We start from the raw sequence: 23,092 nt of genomic DNA on the forward strand, positions 1-23,092 counted from the left end.
CCACATGTGGCTCGCGAGCCGAGTTTGCCGGCCATGGATCTATCCTTATAATAGCCTAGGTCAATGGTCGGCAAACCGCGGCTCGCGAGCCACATGCGGCTCTTTGGCCCCTTGAGTGTGGCTCTTCCACAAAATACCACATGCGGGCATGCACGTACAGTGCGTTTTAAACTTCGTGGCCCATGCGCAGAAGTCGGTTTTCGGCCTGGGCGAGTCTATTTTGAAGAAGTGGCGTTAGAAGAAGTGGGGGGTGTAGGTCGGTCAGGCGACAGGAGACACGGCGCAGGTGGGCCGCGGGATACGCAGCGCGGGGGAGGTACATTGTTTTGAGGTACGTTTGCTGAAGTCGACCCCTTCAAACTCTCCCATCCACACTCATCTATCTGAAACAAGTATACAAGATGAGTGTGGATAGGAGAGTTGGAAGGGGTCAACCTCAGCAAATGTACCTCAATCAGATTGAGGACGTTTTTAGCAAAGGCCAGCTTAGGAGTACCCTAATTAAGTTAATAACAATGTACCTACCTATATAGTTTAAGTTTAAAAAATTTGGCTCTCAAAAGAAATTTCAATCGTTGTACTGTTGATATTTGGCTCTGTTGACTAATGAGTTTGCTGACCACTGACCTAGGTGGTTGTCACACTCTCACACAGTGATGCCCTCACACCATCGCAAGGAGGTTGCGTGCACTGCGGGCACGCGCAGGTGGGTGGGGCCTAGGGGTCCCGCAGCTGCATGCGCCGTGGAGTCAGGACCCCCAGCTCCGGTCTACCTCTTTGGGGTAATCCATCAAGGAGCCCCAGGGTCCTGGATCTTGCGCGATTTCACATACTGGGTCACTAGTATAGGCTAATATCCAAAATGTATAAAGAACTCATTCAACTGAATACACATACACACACATACATACGCACACATACACACACACACACACACACACACACACACAACCAATACAATTTAAAAATGGGAGAAAATCTAAATAGACATTTTTCCAAATAAGACATACCCAGGACCAACAGGTACATGAAAAGATGCTCAACATCATTGATCATGAGGGAAATTCAAATCAAAATCACAATGAGGTATCAACTCACAGGTGCTTGGATATGACTTTACATACTGTTAGGTTGGATATTAAGAAAAAGACTGGAACTAACAAGTAGTGGCAAGGACATGGCGCAAAGGGAACCCTTGTGCACTGTTAGTGGAAATATAAATTGGTGCAGCCACTTTGAAAAACAGTATGGTGGTTCCTCAAAAAATAAAAAAAAATAGAATTACTATCCGATCCAGCAATTCTACTTCTGGGTATTCATCTGAAGAAAATCACACTAATTCAGAAAGATATATGCACCTCCATATTAACTGCAGCTTTATTTGTAATATCTAAGACATGGAAAAACCTGAGTATCCATTGATAGATAAATGGATGAAGAAATTGTGATACACACACACACATACACACACACTAAAACAAGCATGTCAAACTCATGGGCCGCATGCGGAACACAACGAATATTTTTGCAGCCCAGCCAATATAAAGGTATGTAAGAAATGTTTTAATAAAAATTTCCTTACTTAATTTTTATAATATCCTGTAATACATAACTTGAGGCCTGGTGCACGAAATTCATGCCCCAGGGGAAGGGGATCCCTCAGCCTGGCCTGCACCCTCTTGCAGTCTGGGACTCCTTGGGGGATATCTGCCTGCCAGCTTAGGCCTACTCTCGCAGTCCAGAACCCCTCTCTCCTTACCAACCGCCTGCTCGCTGCTCACCACTCAGCTTGCTGCCCCTTAGCGCTGCTGCGATGGGAGAGGCTTCCACCACTGATGCTGTGCTCACCAGCCATGAGCCCGGCTTCTGGCTGAGCCACGCTCCCCCTGCATTGAGCATCTGCCCCCTGGTGGTCAGTGCACATTTAGCAACCAGTCATTCCGCCGTTCGGTCAATTTGCATATTAGGGTATTATATAGGATTATTATAACGAACTACAATGTTCACTAATGACTGATTACTAAAATCACGTTGCATTCATTTCCCTTATGTGCCTTACACGCAGGCGCACCATTTCTCTCCACTAATACTAGCAGCAAATATTTTAGCAGCTGACTGCCAAGTCATTAGTCTTGGACTGACTTGTTTGGTGTGCGCAACAGGAAATATTTTGCTTTCGGAGAACAATAAAAAATAGGTTTATTTGTGTTATGCTTATTAATTTATGTAGTTAGTCAGTGTCTGGTAAGTTAATGTTCAAGAAAAAATTTTAATTTTTATTAAAATGTTCTATTATTTTATGTTAATGATTACTAATTTATTTCAGCCCTTTGTATTCAGCATGTCTCTATCAAAATAAACCTACGTTTCTATGAAAATTGAAGCTTTTGTTTTTTTGCAGCCACATAAACTTAAACCTTGTTTTATTTGGCCCATGTTAGCCTTTGAGTTTGACATGCTTGCACTAAAATATTATTCAGCCATAAAAAAAAAATCTTGCCATTAGAAATGGATGGACATCGAGGGTATTATGCTGAGTAAACTGTGAGACAGAGAAGGACAAATATCATATGCTTGCTCTTATTATGTGGAATCTAAAATATATATCTACTAGAGGCCCAAAGCATGAAATTTGTGCAAGGGACTCGGCCCCTGCAGCCCTCGCCAGCCCTTACAGCCCCTTGCAGTCCCGGCTTCGTCCGGAAAGTTGTTCGGCTATTTGATCTAATTAGCATATTAGCTCTTTATTATATAGGATATGTATATCTATAAGTATATAGGCATATATATCTATAGAAATATATAGATATAGATGATATAGATAGATAGATATATATAGAGAGAGATAGAGATAGAGAGATATAGAGATAGATAGATAGGTAACCTAAGCTATTGGATACAGAGAACAAATTAGTGGTTACCAGAGGTGGGGGTGGAGGGTGGGAAAAATGAGTGAACTGTTCTTTTGTTTGAATAAATTACAAAATCAATATATAACTCTAACCACAATGTAAAGGAGAAGATAAAACTAAGTTAAAATTAAATACAGGCACACCTCATTTTATTGTGCTTCACTTTATTATACCTCAAAGATATTCCTTTTTCATCAACATGGAGACAAGACACCACCAGCAAAAAGATTACCACTCGCTGAAGGCTCATATGATGGTTAGTCTTTTATAGCAATCAAGTATTTTTAAATTCAGGTATCCAGATTATTTTTAGACATGATGTTATTGTACACTTAATAGACATTTATAGCATAATGTTCATATGCACTGGGAAACCAAAAAATTCGTATGACTTGCTTTATCACAATATTCACTTTATTGCACTGGTCTGGAATCAGACTTGCAATATTTCTGACATATGACTATAATAACTATTTTATGTCTAAATGCTTGGACATGACTATCCATACAAGAGGATTTAAGTAGTCGATGCTTGCACCAATATATTATATATATGTAACATGGCCATTCATATGTCAGCTACAAGAGACATATTGGTGACCTGAATTTCAAAAATGCATTGTTCTCAGTAAAATATTTTTAAAACAGCAAATAATTATTGTTACAAATTTCTAAAAATATAAATAAAACATTTTCTCCCCTTGGAAAAAAAAAGAAAATGGCCAAATGTGATGAACAAGGAATGTCAAAGATGACTCTAAATTTCTGAATCATACACACAGGGATCTGAACCAAAACCATGAATGGATGGGTAAGTTCTCTAAGACGAAGACTAATATATACCATCAAAAATAGTTGACTACTATTATGTAATCTCAAATCTGTTGAGAGCTCACAAACTAAAAAGTCTAGTATCATGTTACATATAGCTCCATAGTATGTATCCAGCATGTTGCTTACATCTCCCCAGGACTATTTGATAATTCATATTTATCTAGAATTCCTCATATCAATAGTTTCAGAAATCTCCAGACACATATTTGAAAAATAAATATACATATATAATTTGTTCTTACTCCTCAAAATTAATTGCTCTATACCTGTCTGTTATGAACTTTTATTACTCCAATTTTCCAAAATTATTTGAAAGAGTTGAAAAATGGATTAAGGTGAATGCTTGCATAAGACTAGTGTCATCAGCAAGTTAAGACACATGATTTCAACATGTAAAGACATCATTGTAATTTATATCAACAACAAAAAACAACAACAACCAGAATTGATGAAAATCTCACGTAATAACAACTTGGCACAGCACACACTGCATTCTATTCCTGGGAGAAAATGATGAGTAAATAAACTGACAGGAATGTTTTTCTTTGCGGTACAAAATATGTCATGAGGCCAGAGAATACCTGCAAGTAGATGTCCCATACCACTTACATTATAAAGTTATTTTCCCATTTTAATTGATGCTTATAGTGCTGACCTCAATGACACTACAACATTCTTAAGCATTTTCTATATTTAAAAAATTCATTAATGCTTCATATAGTTTTAGTGCTGGGTCCATTTCAGGGTATTCTTATTCTTTGACAAATACTAATTCACATGAGAATTTAGGATACCCAAATGTTTAAAAAATCTGCTTAAAAATCCATTTTAGCACTTGGTCTTCAATACTTTTTGATGAATGCTGAATGCACCAATTTAAGAAATTATTTCCAGAAAACTCTTTTAAAAGCTGTTATCAAGGGTGGTATTGGTACCATAGCCTTGCCCCATAAAACAGCCAGAACATAACTCTACTCAGGCAGTATCCTCCGAAATAGACAGAATTGGTTTCAATCTGCATATTTTCAGTAACACTGTATGATGCAGAGCAGACCTTACAAAAAGGAGTGGGTTAATTCTGGGTATATGAAGGCTTGAGATTCATGTTCATATGGCAGACCACTAAGCATCTCACTTGAAGCTGATTTCGTTTTTCAAGTTACACTATAAGGTTATAATGCCTTCTATATTCTGCCTTCATGGATTCCATCTCAACAGAAGACTTTCAGGTTTAAACTGCCTGATGTGAGAGGCTGTACACCTATTGCTTTGCTGCCCAGGTGGGAAACCTCCCCAAATTAGCTGCCCATTATCTAACACCAGTTGAACAGCTGGGGTCATAGAGCAAACACTGTTATCTTAGTGCACACGGATCTTTCAATCGACCACACAGCCACACCGTGTACCTACACTCCAGGTGCTAGCTGGCATCTTAATTGTGAATTGTCAGCTATCCAGCTCCTATCAAAAGTCCACCTGAGGATGATAGATATTCCAGGGGGAGAGCCTCAGGGACATTTCTCAAGCACATCCTGGTAGAGGATTGGAATACTGGAAGCTGCATACCAGCACTATTACTCAGGGTCTTTACAGAAACATCACGACCTTGGTTGTTGTTTTTTTAACTCAAGGCCCTATGTATGAAATTATCATGCATAGAAATCCTCTGTACTGTATGGAAAACTATCAAAGACCCATTGTACTGTTTTCTGCAATATGCCTCATTTATAGACCACAAAATAATCTGAGCTCAGAATTAGAAAGAATGTCCTTCCTGAAAAACAGACGCACTGCCATTCATCAGATGACAGCTGTGTTTCCCAATACTCTGCCTTTTTTCTCCCCTTGGCTACAAGGAAAATTGTAACTATTTTAGACTCAAATCATTACCTAGCATTGTCCTAGGCTTTTTGAAAAGTACCACCTTCCCTCCTTGTTGACTTGAAGTTGTATTTTGACCCTCATCTTCATGGTAGTGGGATGCCTGCATCTCTTATTACAAGCTGCAAGTGCTTTTAGTAACTGCCCCATAATAAGTATGTAAAACTCTAGTATGTGTCCAAGACTTTTAGTTAAATTAATAAATCAAAAATAATATTCAGCCCAGCCAGTGTTGCACAGTGGTTGAGCGTTGACCCATGAACCAGGAGGTTACAGTTTGATTTCCAGTCAGGGCACATGCCCAGATTGTGGACTTGATCCCTGGTGGGGGGGATTGCAGGAGGCAGCCAATCAATGACTCTCTCTCATCATTCATGTTTCTATTTCTCCCTATCCCTTCCTCTCTGAAATCAAATAAAATCCTATATAATAAAAGCCTAATATGCAAATTGTCCCCTAGGGCAGTCGTTCGAATGTGAGACCGGGAGTTCGACCGCTCGCTATGACATGTGCTGACCACCAGGGGGCGGCGCGAAACATGGCAGATGTTGGCAACGCGGCGCTGGCAACAGGCGGCAGTGGAGGCGCTGCCGGCCCCAATGGGCCCCGACGAGAGTGGGACGGCGGGCACAATGGTGGAGCAGGTGAACGGGTGGTGTCAGACCAAGGCAGGTGCAAAGGAGGGCCTGATCACCCCGCAGACAGCAACCAGCGGCGGCCGGGGGGTGGGGAAGGGTGGAGCCACCACCCAGCTCTCAGGCACTGAGGGAGTCGGGCAGGGGTCCCGGCCCCAACAGATCATCCCACAGGCAGGATGGTGGAGCAGGTGAGGGGGCAGCACCAGGCCAAGGCGGGGTGCCAGGCGGGGCTGCAGGGCTGCGAGGCTGGGGGCACAAGTTGGGGCACAATCTCCGCAGGCCACCCTGAGGGATCCCACAAATTCATGCACCAGGCCTCTAGTCTATTATAAAAATAATATTTCAAATGCCACATATTGATAAGCATTTTCTTCCCAAGACAAATTAGGACTATATGGAAAATGTAATAAAATGTATATTAAATGTTTTCAAATGCAAGAACTTAGCATTCTATTAAGGAATCCATTTAATTAGTAGTTTGCTTCTACTATGAGAAGTAATATTGGATCTGCCTTAAAGTTGTGTTCTGAAGCTAAAATTATATAATTAAAAATTCAATGTCAATATATATGGTACCTTAATCAAATGAACATGGATATGATTGCTGTTAATTCAAATTATTGACCAAGATTTTAAAAGAAAGCATAAAATTTAATATAAGTGCACTAAATTTACTATCTTTTATTCTATGTAAAAATGTACCAGGATCTTCTATAATGATTTATGCATTTAAAAGTTAAAGCAAACAAATTTAAACACCAATATTAAACATTCCTGCTTTAGTAATACTATTTTATGAGATGTGCTCACAATTTTAAGTCTTTCTCACATTTCTGCATCATAAAAAAATTGTCCTCATTTTTCCGTTTTCCATAGGTAGACCAATGAAAAATGTTCTAAGAGTATCGATCTGCAACTACCTTGATATTAACTCTCTAAGTAGTGTTGGCTCCTTTGCCAAGTTTTTAATAAGTTTAATACAAGCTGTTTAAATAGTTATTAGCAACCATAATTCAGAAAGTGCTTTCTATTCCTAAATTGTATTACTGTCAAGAGTCAGCTATTTTCATTATGATGCTTATGTTAAAATGCACATTTATTAATACACACACAAAATCTAAAGAGAAGTCAGAAAATATCAATGAAAACAAATGTTCTAGAGGTAATGCAAATAATGACACACATATAAACTCTAAAAGATATTTTATCTGTTTTCACCGGCTTAAAATCATTGGCTGAGGAAAATATCAGCAGAGTAAGTGAACATACACCCTATGCCATGAGTTTGGCAGATCAATCACTAAGATTCCAAGCAAAAAAGAAAAAAATTCCTAGTGGAGTAAAATACCCCTCAAGCTGTAAGGCAATTTCAGCAACAACTCTGCAAAGAATTCTACACAATCACAACTCTCTGATACTATTCTTCAAGCCAGTATTTGTTGTTTTTGTCATGTGTTGAGAAACTTTAGTCACAATGATTTATTGCTACACATTTCTTTGGATCTTCATAAAATGTACTGCCAAATCCTTATACATCCTGTAATGGGTTGGCTGGGAATAAAATTTTCCAAACTCATTGGTCATTTCTCAGCAGGCACTGTTTCCCTTCATAAACTTTAGTAAAGGAATATGAACAAAAATCTATAAATAACACAATTCTCATTCTAAAACACACGGACTATGGTATGTGCAGAGTCTAACACATTTTGTGATGGCAGATTGAGATTTATTTTATAGTCAAAATTCATCGATTTTTAGGGTGTTAAATAGAGTGTAAACATTCAATTTCATTAATTCATCTGCAACAGTTAAAAAGAACACTATGTAAAGCATGCTGTGTTGTCTGTAGCTTATGACAATGGTTCAAGTCAAACCAACAAATTACACTCCTATGTGGAAGAAGTTAGCTTCATGGTTTCTCTGATTACATCTAAAAATGCAGGGCCACAAAATAATGCCTGATTAATGCAAATTCATTCTCACTGCTGGAGTAGAAGACGTTGTTATTGATGGTGGGTCAATATCCACATCAAATCACACATTATTGTATACGAATTGCACCATACCTGCCATCATGAAACAATACGAGTGCAAGAATACCCCTTCCCCAGAGGAGTGTAAAATCTAAATGAGAACAGACATACATGCATGAAACTATTATAAAGCACAAGCAGTTACAGATAAATATATAGAATACAAAATAAATGTTGAAGGGACCTATAGTAAGGGAGTGATTTGGGAATATAGCCAGTTAATGGTTTATAAAAGCAATTTTAAAATATTTTCCTTTAGCATAAAATAATGAAATGACTTTCTTAGAGCCTTTATCCTCTGAGTGATTAAATACCATATGAATTTAAAATTCATGACTCCATTGAATATTCTGAAATGACTGCGCTTTGAGAATGTTTAGTAAAGCTATTAGTGTGTGTTTGTGTATTTACATTTATTTATTATTTTAATAGGGCCTGAACAAAAATAAACCAGTCAAAACCATAGTAGGGAAGGAAACCAGTCATGGGAGGGCAAATGCCCAGATTCTAACAAGCACCAAGTTTGAAAAATAGCTATGTAACACATCTGGATGATGATTTCTTTGATATTTTAAAGAAAATTATAAATACCTGTGTGTCATTGGTTAAATAAAATATTTATAAAAGCAAGAAAATAATGGAATGCTAAGAAATCTTTCAGTCTTATGGAGGAAAGTTTTTCACATTCTTCAAAATCATTTCTAAACACTAGTGTAGTTCCAATAGTAAAGGTAATAAATTGGACCTAAGCAAACAACATAAAACATAAAAGTTTAGAGCTAGAAGGCTCTAATCTCATTTACGTGTGGTGAAACTGCAGCCCAAAGAGAACACTGGCTAACTGCACTAAGGTCACAGAGACAGACCTCTAGGACTAGAAATCAGATCTCACAACTGGCATTCTAATATGATTATGTGTTAACATGCTGTCTCTCAGAATTTAGTACTACAGAAAATTTTTCTTTATAAAGGGTATGAGGCCAACAAAATTTAATTTCATTAAGAAGAGTTATACATACAAAGAGATCTAGAAGTTGTACCTAGTTCCACTTTTTTGGATATCCTGAACTAGCTAATGTTTTTACCTAGACAGAATTTAGCTTAATTCTGTTATTTCAAAGGTTTTAAGGATATTGTCCTTTGCATGATTATAGTGTTGTTGTTATTGAATACTATCTATGTAGAACTCAGAATAACACCTTATTTGGAAATAGGGTATTTGCCGATGTAATTAAGGGTGGGAAAACATCATATTGCATTACGGGTGGGCCCTAAATCCAATTAGAGTATTCTTATGCTGGACACCGCAAAAGATACACACACATAGAACAAGAGATAGGACAAGTGAGACAGGTTTAGAGTTACACTGCCACGAGCCAAGGAATGCCAAAAGCTGGAAGAAGCAAGGAAAGATCCTTCCCCTAGAGCAGTGGTTCTCAACCTTCCTAATGCCGCGACCCTTTAATACAGTTCCTCATGTTGTGGTGACCCCCAATTTCATTGTTACAAATTGAACATAATTAAAGCATAGTGATTAATCACAAAAACAATATGTAATTATATATGTGTTTTCTGATGGTCTTAGGCGACCCCTGTGAAAGGGTCGTTCAACCCCCAAAGGGGTCGCGACTCACAGGTTGAGAACCACTGCCCTAGAGCCTTAGGAAGGAAAAACCTTCATATAAGACTTCTAGACACTAAAAGAACTGTAAGAAAATAAATTTCTGGTTTTTAAGTTGCCCAGTTTTTGGTAACTGTATGGGAGTACTAGGAAACTAAAACAATATTAAATGAATTCTGTTGAATTTCAAGGATTATTTACTGTTATACTAGTATAACACACTATGCATTCAAGGTGATTTAACCTTTTAAAGACTATTTTTCTTTTCTTTGTTTTCTGTGTAATTTCCTTCTTGTTATACAAACTATTCTCATTCTCGCATGTATTCTTACACTTGTTCCCTCCTTTTCTGATTTTTTGTTGTTGTTTCATTGCTCTTATTTGCTTATTTGTTTCTGTCCAGGAGGAAGACTATTTAGTTGTTTGCTGTGTTGATTTGATTACTTGTATTTTGGTTTCTGTGAAGGAGATTTTAAAGTAGGAGGTGGTTAGATAACAAAATCTTAGAGCTGTTGGTGGGTTTAAATCTGATGGAAATATAAGGTGTGGTTTATAGAATATGAAATGGTTAAAACCATTTCTAAGGAATAAAGTATTTTTTTTCCTGAGGTGTCTTTTTAATATTAGATAGAAATCAACGCAAAGGGCTAGAGCTCTACATTTCCAAAGGCATGAAAAAATGCTTAAGTTACTCCCAAAATACGCTGCAGGCCAGTCTCGTCCCTAAGCTCAGAGGAGCAAGAGGAAAATGAAAGGCAGGAGGGGTACACGGAGGGAGAAGGCCTCCTAGGGTAGGCGCAGGGCTCCCGATGCCGGCGGCACGCAGCCCAAGGAGTCCTTGCAGCCAACAGAGCTTCTAATATCGATTTCATCTCAAGTCCTTCCGAGGGTCTCGCCAGCATCTTACGAAGCAGCAGTACTTCTTCCACCAGGACTTGGAGAGGGTTCTCATTTTGTCCGGAGTCCTGCTCTTGGGTTTCTTTGGCTGCTGCTGCGTGTCCGAGTACTGGAGTACTGGATGGCGGCCACGATGGCCGCGTCACAGACCTCTTTGAGGTCCTTCTGAGTCAAGGCCGAGCACTCGATGTAGGAGGCGGCCTTGATCTCCTCGGCGCACAGCTTGGCCGCCTCCTCGGGCACCGGCTTCTCCTTGCAATTGTCCAGCTCGATGGGGACTTGGACGTCTTCCCGGAGGTCCGACTGCGTGCCCACGAGGATGATGGGGGCTTTGGGGCAGTGGCGCCGGATCTCGGGCACCCACTTCTCGGTGACGTTCTGGAAGGAGGAAGGGCTGACCACGCGGAAGCACAGCAGGAAGATGTCCGCGTTGGTGTAGCACAGAGGCCGCAGCCTGTCGAACTCGTCCTGTCCGGCTGTCACAGAGCTGGAGTCTCACGGGCTGCCCATCCACAGACACCACAGCCGAGAAGTTGTCGAAGGCGGTGGGGATGCACTCGGTGGGGTACCCGTTGGTCATGTAGCTCACCACCAGGCTGGTCTTGCCCACCGCGCCTTCGCCGACCAGCACGCACTTGATGCCGCGGCCCTCGGCGCTGCCCGCGCACCCCCCCCCCCCCCCAGCTCCTGGGGGGGAGGCACTGGCGGCGCCTCACAGAGGCCGGGGGAACTTGGGGTCCCCCTGCTGCGGGGGCATCGGTCCTAGCTCCTGGAGGTGCAGGCGCGGGCGAGCAGGGCCGGGCGCAACCGCCCCTCCCTCCTCTGGGAGCAGAGCCGCAGGCATGTCCCCTGCCCCAAGAGCCCGAGGTTCCAGGCCGCGTGGCGCCCAGACAAAGGGAGCCCGGGGGTGGGGGGGCTGGGGGGGGTCCGGCTCTGCGCTCTGGGGGCGCCGCCGGCTCTGCCCATGCGATCAGAGGACTGCGGACCGCGCACGGTGGGGCCGGGCCTAAGTGTTTTTTTTAACTTGGAAACTGGGTTGATAAAATTAAACAAGTTTCTTTCCTGCAGGACTTTTAAAAGCTTCAAAACAACAACAATGCTCTTAATGTTCACTGTGAGTCCCCAAGGGAAAATGTACTTCCAGAACTTAATTAACCATGTGATGTAGAAACAAATCCTACCACCATCATTTTTGGGGTTTTTTTGAGGGGTAGGTTGAGGAGACTATCCCCTTATCAGAAAGAAATATTTTAGACCAGAGTCTAATGGTAGATAAAAATCCAAGGAGACACAACTGCTTGGAGTTGGCTACTAGACTTTAGTAAGAATTCTCACAACACGGAAAGGAAAAATAGGGACACTGGTGCTCCTTGTTTTTTTTTTTTTCCTCTTTCCAACACTGACACATGCACACACAGGAGCACTGTAGGCACTTCATAGTAGCAGTGCCTCTATGTATTACTTTTTCTCATTCACTCAACTTGCAATGCCACAAGGAATTATTCAACCTGCATATTCAGCTAAATGCTGAATAAAATTTACCCATGACCTTCAGGGTGAATAAAATATCCCGTGACCTTCAGGATGTCTCCATATAATAACTTTCCTTCTCATCTTATTAAAGTTACTGTGCTGGCCAGTGACTGACATGCTCATATCTCTTCCTTATCAGAACACTCCCCAAAGTCACTTCCGACAGAAATAGTCCAAGGTGGACAAATTCTGGACCACATCACCCTGCCACCCTCTCCCTTACCAAAGGCAAATCTGACTCAATCCGAGATGGTATGGAGACTGAGGTGACCTGGCATGAAAAGGTTTGCCCAAGCAGAACCAAATGGGGACTAGAGTCACCCCATTAAGAATCTCACTAGAAATAGATCGAGACATAAAAGCATGCAACAGACTATAGAACCTGAGAAGGAAGGCAGAGATCACAACCTGATATTTTATGTATATATTTTTTTAAATTTATCTGACTTCTCTTACTAGAATGTAAGCTGTGGAAAATAATTTCTTTTGTTCTCCTTTATGGGATATCACTCTGCTATGTAAAAACAAACCACATAATTCACTGAGCTATTCCAACTGTACATATTGCCAAGAAAATTAACTCTTAATAGAATAATAGCAAATAAATGTTTTCTTAATTTATCATACAGTAATAACTTGAAATAAATATAATGTGGATGGCATTTGAATTACTACAGGTGTTGTCCCTAATGGACAGGGCAGATAAGTCCCAAATTTCTCTTCTTCAGAACTATGAGGTCATCAGAAAAAGAGACTTTTCAATGCAATATATATTCTTACGTTATTACACTTCACAAAATAAATGCACTGGTTTATAAAACATAGAGACTTTCAGGTGATTTTGTTACTCAGTGAAAATTCAAGCTCAAGAGGTATTCTAGTATCATTAAAATTAATCTGAGTTTTATGGCTATGTTCTCTACAACAATAATGAAATAGTTTTGTTTATTAAACTGGTAGGTGAGTTCACAGCTGACTTAACATTCTTCATACTTTTTGCTAAAAGATTCCATTGCGGTGGTTTTTTAACTGAAGTTAGGTAAATTTTAATGAAAGAAATAATGTTAAAATATTTAGTATGTGACAATAAAAGGAGGGTATTTTGAAAGATTTTCCTTATTGTGAGGCAGTATAAAAAAGTGCTGAAGGGCCCAGGCTCTGGAGACACACTGAGTTGCAATCTTAGCTCTGATGCTTACTAGCCAAGCAACATTGCAATGGAGAAAATTAACTAACCTTTCTGAACCTCAATTTTCTCATTTATAAAATGAGAACAATACTAATACTAATAATAAAGATAACCTCGTTGGATGTGTATATTTAAGTTCTTAGAACATTTCCTAGGGGATAGTAAATGCTATATACTGTTCATTGTTATTATTTTTAAAATGTTTTTAAGGATGTCTATAGAATATCCAGGAAGGCATTTGAAGACAGAGTTTTAATTTTAAGAGAGGTTTGAACTGGAAATATAAATTTAGGCATTAGAGGGAGGAATGGACAAATGGACACATACATACATACACACACACACACACACACACACACACACACACACACTCTTAAAATAGTGCCTAGCATATAAGTACTATATAAATGTTAAAACGCTAATTGTTTTGATATTATCCAATTATTTTAATAATGACTTTATATGTCACTTAAATTTAAGCTTATTAAAATGAAAGCATATAGTAGGTGCTCACTAAAGGTTTAATGAATATAAACAATTTTTGGTGGTTACCTTTTTTGATTCATCTTAATAAAATGTAGACTGAAATTTTTAAAAAATACAAAATTTATATTTCTCAGATTATACTCAAAATCTAAATTTAACAGGTAATAAACAACTACTAAACACTTTTGACAACACTAACATCAGCTTTGACTTGAAAACATTTTCAAATTCAGTTAATTTAGAATAAAAAACAAATGCATATATTTATATGCCTATGAGCCACAGAAAAACAACCCCAATAGACTATAATCACCAATTAAGATCTTCAGATTCCTTAGGCTTAAATGTTCCTGCCCCAAAATAGTTGGTAGTATTTCCCCAGCATTTGTATCTTATCCTCAACAGTTTGGCTCACATACAGCACAGGACTGGAGAGGAAGGGAAGCATAGACCAAGTTATTCACCATCTAAACAAAACTGAAAAAAAAGTGTACATTCTTGTATCCCTAGTATGCACCACATGTGCCTGTATAAGATAATCTAGCAATTACATTCTGCCTAAAAATGTTTCTTGATTTCAGCTCATATTATAGTTAGCTCTACTTATTATTTCTCCACTGTAGTCCCTTACCTACAGCAGAATCTCACTAAGGTACATGCTTCCATTCAAAAGAATAAGTGGGGGGAGGTCTGGGATAATGAACAAACCTCAGTAAGATCCTCAGGAACACAGATGGACAGTTCCCCTCAGAGGATGGGGAGGCAGAGGGGGTGATCCTGGGCCTTAAATTCAGGTGTACATACCTCAACTTAAGTTCCCAGGACAAAGGCTAGCCCCAAAAAGCCTTTGTCATATGCCGTTTCCCTAGTTCCAGAGAAATATTTCTAAAGTAAGGGAAAAAGTGGCTACCTATCCAGTGGCCAGTTGAATAAACTTGGATCATTTTGAGAGTGACTATACAGTCATAAAAATACCAGATTTTAATCTCCAGGTTCCAGCATTTTTATAAGCAGTATCACAAAAGAACATTGTCTCCTAGAATATTTCTGCACTCAGATTCTGAGGGAGAAATATGCCCCTCATTGCCTCTCTCCCAGTATGATTTTCCCCAACACAGGCAACCTTTATCAACAGAGTATAAAAGCAAGTTTATAGTATGTTAACCATTGGTGGTTTTTTCTAGAGTGCCATTTCTGATTTCTCTGCTTTTGAGGGGAAAAAAGATGAAGTTTATGCCTCAAAATGCTTAAGTAAGAATTGGTGATGCTTTTGTAAAGGCCAACAATGAGCGGCCATATTCAGATAGTTTTCCTGAAAGTATGCATTACTGACAATGGTGCATTTAAGATATTTTCTGTTTTTGCACCTTCTTTTTGTAATCCAATTAAGACAAATGATGCTTTCTTCTTCTACCTGTCAGAATAACTATATATACTTTTAATTTTTTTCTAATTTAATAAAATTAGTAACTTGGAAGATACCATCTTTAGTGTGTAATTGAAGGTTTGCTTCATTCTGTTTTTTTAAAAGTCCCACACAGTTATATAACCTATACTAAAATGTATTATTAAAACAAGTTATAACATATGTTATTGGTATTATACAGAGAAAAGAAAAATTATTCTGGATAAGTAAAATTATTATTCCTCAAAGACAAAGCAAAACGTTTTTTCAAGTGTATTTAGAAAAAAAATCACACAATAAATATTTTACAAAAGTATTTTAATAAAACATTCAAACAAAATTTTGGTTAAACTTACTAAGCTTAATATTCCTAGAATTACATATTCTTTGTTTGCCTAACCTAACCTATAAGAATAAAACATTGTTATATATAAAACTGAGCAGTTAAGTCTAAAATAATAGTTTAGAACATCAAACATCCATGTACCATAAAACTACAACATACTGTAATTTAATCCAAATTTCACTACATCTTATTTGAAACATCCATTAAACAGTCACTTAAAAAAACAGCATTCAAAGATGACCCTGCAGTTTAAACAGAAAATAAACCTATGGTTATAAAAGTAAATCATTCAACAAACACTTGAATTGAGCATTTCAGTTCACTAACTGCTCTCTTTAGCACATTTGAATTAATCAACTACTACATTTAGTAAGAGATAACAATGACTATAATAAGCTAAGTGCAAACGAAAAATAAGTAACTGTAAAAACAACATTTTTTTTTTGTCTCTTAGCTGGCTCCGTGACTACATCTATTTTCTCCAAATACCTAGACATTTCAAAAAGAAGCTCCCACACAACAAAATAACAATTTTCAACTTTTTCTGTACCTCTTCGCCCCCAAATTTACCCGATTGTTTTCACTTGCTTGCTGGTAAAGCCTACAAAAGTCCAATCAATTTATCCATCTCGATCTCCCTCTGAGCTTCAAATATAGTTAGAAAAACAGAAAAGTTCAAAGCTGTTGGAAAAGCAGTGAGGTTCCAAAGGGATGCCAGTTAAGAGTTTTGTTGAAAAATAAAACTACTTCCTAAAAGTCAACAGGTCAAACTCAGTCACAGCCGGAGCGCGGTCTTCAGAAACTGAAAGTTCTTCTCGCCGCCTTAATCAGCAGACTTAAAATGCTGGCCATCCACAGTGGGGAAGATGTGGCCCTCGACCATCAGATATTCGAGGGCATCCTTGATGGCCTTGATGCTCAGGCTGCCAAGGTCGGCCTGGAGCTCTCCGACGCTCTTGCCTTCCTGGTGAGGACACTCGCGAATCAAACGCAGAACCTCCGCCTGAATAACCTGCGGGCGGACCTCGCGGGGCTCGGGAGCCTGCGGGCGCCTCAGGGGGAGCGGAGGGCGCGCTCTGCCCGTAGGCCTCTTCCTGGGCTTTCGAAAGCATCATGTGCGAGTTGACCGTTTCTAGAATGTGTGCGGTGAACTCGTTCATATCTTCCAGGACGCGGATCTGCAACACCTCGAGGAGCCTCACCTCCGCAGAACCTCTGAGGATACCTAACACTTTAGCGTACACTCCCACGGGACAGGGAGCCAGCTCCTGCTTTGCTTTGCTTCTGCCCAGCCAGTGGCGGGCGTCGATAGGCTTGGTGGTCATATCATCAATCTTGTAGAGAATGTAGTTTGGCGCTCTCTCCGCCTTCCTGATGATCCCCACGATAGAGACCTGGGAAACCACTATGCCCCTGACCTTGAAAACATCATCGACCAGAGAAGCAGTGAGCAGCTGGTTCACACAACACGGGATAATGGGCTCGATTCGAGCCCTGGACCTTGGCGCCTTCAGAAAAGGAGCCGTGCCACCCTGCGAGGGCCCGTCATTGCTGCCACTGGCCCCACTCGCGGCAAAGAAGCCGCCATGGCTCCCACATTCACTCTTACTCATCGTAACCACAGCACACACGGCACAGGCGGATGGGTCAGCGGCACTTGCCTCGAGTCAGCGAGGTCGGAGGGACTGGTCAGCGAGTTCCTCAAACGAGCACCAGTCTCCACAGAGAGCTGCCGCCGAATGCGTGGCTTACGACACGGCACGCGAGGATGTAGCCCCACGTCGCCCACGGAGCCAATCAGCGGGCAGATAGTAGAGCAGCGCTGCCTCCAGCCAGTCGGGACCTGCCAGCTGTGTGCGTGATCCCGTCATTCCTCACAGTGGCCTGGTGCTTGCTGGGCTATATTTTTAAAAGGCCCGCGTATAATTTTAGGCCTTTGCTGCCTTCTCATAAAAAAGGCATTTTTGCTACCTTCCCCCGACCCCTTCATGCCTAAATTTCACAACTTCTTCCACAGTCACTTCTTAAAGAGTCACTTATTCACTCACTCAATCAGCCATTCAAAGGAAATTTCAAAACGCACACGTGCACTATGGCGGAGTGCTGGACATTACGCGAGGAGACGAGGACTCGGTGAGGCGGCATGGAGGGGGGAACGAGGGGCGGGGGACGGGGAGCGGGCAGCGGGTGGGAGGGGGGTGTCAAGGGGGTAAGCCACCACCATAATGACTTCACCTACGCAGAACATCTGAAAGAACTCAATCCTTTGTTCAAATCATTAAAACTGGAAGCATACTTCTTCTATAGTCACTTCTTAAAGAATCATTTATTCAGTCAGTCAGTTAACCATTTAAAGGAAATTTCGGAACACACACATGCACTATGGCAGAGCGCTGTAGTCACCTGAGGAAGGAGGCAGGACACGGACCTGGGGGGAGGGGCCGAGGGGCGGCTCGGGCACCGTGGATGGTGGGGGCAGGGCTGACGCGGGTTGTGGGGGATCACCACGACGGTTAGTTACTGTTCTCAAAAACTCACATCCTGTTGAAATCATTAAAACCAGAAGCATTCTGGTAGAAATAGCAAGATAGCCACTTTGAATGATTATATTGAAATGTAAGTTACATCGTACCGTTTTTCTTTTTAAATTTTTATTGTAGAATCGTATTTTCCAGTTTTTCTGCCAAATGCCTTATAGATTAAAATAAATATAGATTACAACACAGGCTCACGTATGCCCACGCTGTTCAAAGCTGCACTGTATAAGGGTCAACTGGCCCTGGGAATCCAGCGATGCAGAGGGCGAACTTAGGTTATAAGCCGATTTTCGATTGGCGGTGGGCACTCCTACCTCCCATGTTGTCGAAGGGTCAAATGTAGTATGATACACTTCCATTTATACATAAATCCAAACAGAATGACTACGCTCTAAATCAGGGGTCCTCAAACTTTTTAAACAGGGGGCCAGTTCACTGTCCCTCAGACCGTTGGAGGGCCGGACTATAGATTAAAAAAATAACTATGAACAAATTCCTATGCACACTGCACATATCTTATTTTGAAGTAAAAAAACAAAACGGGAACAAATACAATATTTGTATTTGCATGTGGCCCGCGGGCCATAGTTTGAGGACCCCTGCTCTAAATTATTTTCAAGGCTCCATGGCTAGGTCAGAGAAGTAAAAAGATCTTAACCCATTATATATTAAGAAAAATATGAATAAAATAAAAATACAATTTCTATATAGTCTTATGCATTAATTTCTGAACTTAAGAGTCCAGCAATTGTGTAAGTAGATCCCAAAATATTTCCATATTACACTGAAAATCTAGTTTCCTTATAGAAACATATTAATTTTGATGTAATTAAAGGCTTTTTATGGTTAATATAGGAATATCAGTTACTGGAATATACCATTAGCAAGAAACTTGTTTAAAAATCCTCTAACAATTTTGAAGAGTTTATTAATACTTTATCACTTATTTCTTTTATTGGTTTAAATAATTGTATTTTTCCTATCCCAAATTACAGAAATGTGTAAGTAGTATATTTAAAACTTGTAGAATGTAAAATTATATATACTTCTCAAGTTAAAAAAGGAATAATATCATAGAGCCAATATACTGAATTTGGTTTACAAATAAATATATAGTAATCATTATCTAATTACAAAGTTAACTTCTGGATCCATGTTTGTATAATCAAAGAGGAATCAAACACCCAAGTATATTTGTATTCTTAAAACTGCAAATTATTAGTAATCATATTAATAACATTATTTAAATGCTTATAACCTCATAATCAGATACTGCAGTTTTATTAGCTAACATTAGATTTCTAGTCAGAAAATCATGAGGTTCAAATGAGTGACTGATTATATTCCCAACAATTATATACAGTACAGCTTATATAAATAGTATCAAAACAAATAAGAACCACCTACCTGACAGGATTGCTGGTTAAAGAAACCCTCAGAGATTCTAGGCAGTTAAGAAGTTTCTCATCTGAAATACCAGATCGTAATTCATGAACATATTCTTGTGAAGACAGAGTGCATTCATGTTTGCTGTTTTTCAGCCCTCCCTATGGGGGAAAAAAGATACCATTTAAGAAAAAAAAACAACAGTTTTTTTGTAAAAGTTTTCAAATAAAATAATGCATAGAATATGTTTAGATTTTTCTGTATAAAAATGTGTGGCAGAGTGCTAGCACTTAAAAATTCATGGTCATAGAATTGATGTGGTAAAATCATGTTGTGTATATCTCAACACTCTCCTCGGCCTCATTTAAAAGAAAATGACACTGCTGGTGATCATGACCTGAATAGAATATGGACTTGAGTTGCATAAAGCATCACCGGCAGGAATCCTTACATTTACAACCCAGGCATTAGGATTAATATTACAGTAGTTGATCCTTAACCCACAGGATGAACATTTAGCAATCATCTTATTAATTTTCCTTACTAAGATATTTATATTCTACTAGAGGCCTGGGGCACAAATTCATGCATAGGTGGGGTCCCTCAGCTTGGCCAGCGATCAGGGCCAATAGGGCCACGGGAGGTTGGCTGGGGTAAGGGGCCATGGGAGGTTGGTTGTGGGAGTGCACTGGCCACCAGGGGGCAGCTCCTGTGTTGAGCATCTGCCCCTGGTGGTCAGTGCGCATCATAGTGACTGGTTGACCAGTAGTTCTGTCATTTGATCGCTTAGGCTTTTATATAGATTCCGCAAAATACAGTGCATGAAATTTAATATAAGACATTATACATTACCCACGTTTATTGAAATATCAGTATCAGCTTATCTCAACAAACATTACTTTGATTAAAATGTAAAACAACAGTTTCCAATGAGCACAGTAGTTAATCAAATTGGTCAAAAATATTCAGTTCCCAACTATTTCTTTCTAACTTTGTTACTCTGTTATAGATGAATCTTAAAAAGTCATTAAATGCATTTATCTGATCATGACTAGTTTTTAGCTTAATTTCCAATATACATGGTGTTATTTTATTTCTAGAACTCATTATCATTTCATTGCTCTTTAGCTTCACCACTTTGCCATAACTATTATATAAGTAGTTTGGGGAAAGGCTGGGAGGAAAACATCATCAACACACTCACTGTAACAATAACTAATAGTTTTACTTTCTAGACAAACATGGCCATAACTGCCCTTTTCCTAGATTACAAGCATATCCCTCTGAATAAAAACTCTAGCTTGATTCCCATTTTCTAAGTTCATACAAATTACACTCAGTTTATGCTAAATATCTAAGCTATAATAAGGAAAGAAAAATGTTTCCCACTTGGTAAAAGTCATATCATTAGAGAATTTTTAAAAATTAATAATGAGAAATGGATTCCCTAGGGTTTCATACTATTGGCTTTTTATTGAGAATACCTTCTTAATATAGAAATTGTCAATCATGCCTAATGTCTTAATGTTTTAAAATTCCAGTAAACATTTAAAGTCTGACAAAGTTTTATATATGGAAACTCCATTTCCTTATAGCACTGTGCTGCCATCACTCCTATAGCACTTAAGACATTGGGGCAGAGGTCATTATTTGTGTCTGTCTCTCTAGACTGGGAAGTCCATGTATGCCAAGTACCTAACAGTGACTGAATTTGGTGAGCCTCAACAAAAGTATGCTGTTATTGAATCTTTCCATAACAATTACAGAACAAGGAATACAATTTCCTACTTTAGTGCCCATATTTTATGTGTTGGCCACTGACCTGATTTTTCTTGCTTTTTTAGGATATACAGATGTTCAAAAAGTCTATTAAATAAATCAATATATATATATAGCACAATAAGTAAAACCATCATTGTGAAATCATTTCCACATTTCTATAACTTATTTATCCAGCTCTTAAGGCTACAAATCCACAGGGAATTCCGCAACTAAACATTTATAGCATAAAATTGTGCAAGTTTACTTCCATACACCACTTTCATATGATCCTCACACTTTCTTTCTTAATTAATGGATAACAGGCTCTACTGATCCCCTGGAGACTTTTATATAAAGCTATGCCTGCAGAATGACCTTAGAATTTACTGGGGTTTTTTGGCCTGGGAGACTCTGACCCCTGACCTCTCCATTGCTGGCTCTCATCATTCAATTTTCAGCCCAACAGTCTTCTCCCCTCCACACACCAATTATCATCACAACACCATTGCAAACCTCATTTATAGTGTTAATTTTATATAAGTCAATCTTGTTTAGCACTTTCTTTGTTTACTGTGTCTTCCTCATTAAAACATAAGCTCTATGAGGCAGGAATCTTGCCTACCTTTTCACCACCTTATCTCCAGACCATAACACTGCTTGGCATATAGTAATTACTCAATATATAGATCTTGAATGATGATGGATGGATGGATGGATGGATGGATGGATGGATGGAAAATAAACAAATGGGTGAATGACTGATGAGTTTCAACATGCAGAAGCTCCCAAATTTCACTTCAGAATATTACATGAGACATTCCAGTACAACATATTGAGAGATGCTAGTATAGAACAGATAAATGGAGACAGCATATGATGGCATGCTGGGGACCACTCAAACTGCTTCTGGGTTTGAATAATCGCCCCCTCACTTACCTTCCAGCTAATCTTTGAGCAGGCTATTGAACTAATCTCTAGAAACCTGTTTGCTCATCTATGGTATAGGGGTAATAAACACCTAGCCCCCTCACATTTGTTATGATGATTAAGTAAGACAATGAATATGAAGTGCCTAAAACAGGCATTTCATATGTGTTGTCTTACAGAGTAAGCTGCTCAGAAAATGACAGCTCCCTGCTTCCATATGGTCGAGGCTGAGATACTATTTATGGAGCAATTCGGCCAGCCCATCACATTGGGACTCACCCTTCCCCCAAGTCTTAGAAACAAGTTTAAATTATGCAATTTAGGATAATCTACGGTTATAAGGAGTGGAAGCAATCAATCTAATGGAGCAAGAAAAAAATTATATAGCCTTTTAGAACAAATGCCTTTTTAAAAAATATTTTTATTAATTTCAGAGAAGAAGGGAGAGGGAGAGAGAAATAGAAATATCAATGATGAGAGAGAATCATTGATTGGCTGCCTCCTGCACACCCCCTACTGGGGATAGAGTCCACAACCCAGGAATGTGCCCTTGACTGGAATCAAACCTGGGACCATTCAATCCTCAGACTGACGCTCTATCCACTGAGCCAAACTGGCTAGGGCAGAACAAATGCCTTTTATCGAGTTTAGGAGGACTTAGGGGTTTTAACATAAAATCATACTTGATAATTATGGAAACATATGA

At 39.3% G+C, this 23,092-nt stretch overlaps 2 protein-coding genes and 1 pseudogene across 4 annotated transcripts in view; all 3 read right to left on the minus strand.

Moving 5' to 3' along the window:
• DIAPH2 (diaphanous related formin 2) overlaps nt 1-23,092 on the minus strand; it is a 906,095-nt gene that overhangs the window by 697,012 nt on the left and 185,991 nt on the right. For all 3 annotated transcript variants that reach the window (XM_023750473.1, XM_023750472.1, XM_014452154.2), the window contains one exon: nt 19,720-19,859. In XM_023750473.1, coding sequence (XP_023606241.1) covers nt 19,720-19,859 — 140 coding nt within the window. The remainder of the gene's footprint in view (nt 1-19,719; nt 19,860-23,092) is intronic.
• LOC102441270 lies at nt 10,788-12,362 on the minus strand (annotated as a pseudogene).
• RPA4 (replication protein A4) lies at nt 15,806-18,742 on the minus strand. The gene is given in 3 exon segments (XM_014452155.2): nt 15,806-16,823; nt 16,825-17,674; nt 18,179-18,742. Coding segments are annotated over 2 exon segments (789 nt in total). The 5' UTR covers nt 17,389-17,674; nt 18,179-18,742; the 3' UTR covers nt 15,806-16,598.

Source organism: Myotis lucifugus, unplaced genomic scaffold (assembly GCF_000147115.1).
Source record: "Myotis lucifugus unplaced genomic scaffold, Myoluc2.0 scaffold_13, whole genome shotgun sequence".
In the NCBI taxonomy this organism is placed as follows: Eukaryota; Metazoa; Chordata; class Mammalia; order Chiroptera; family Vespertilionidae; genus Myotis; species Myotis lucifugus.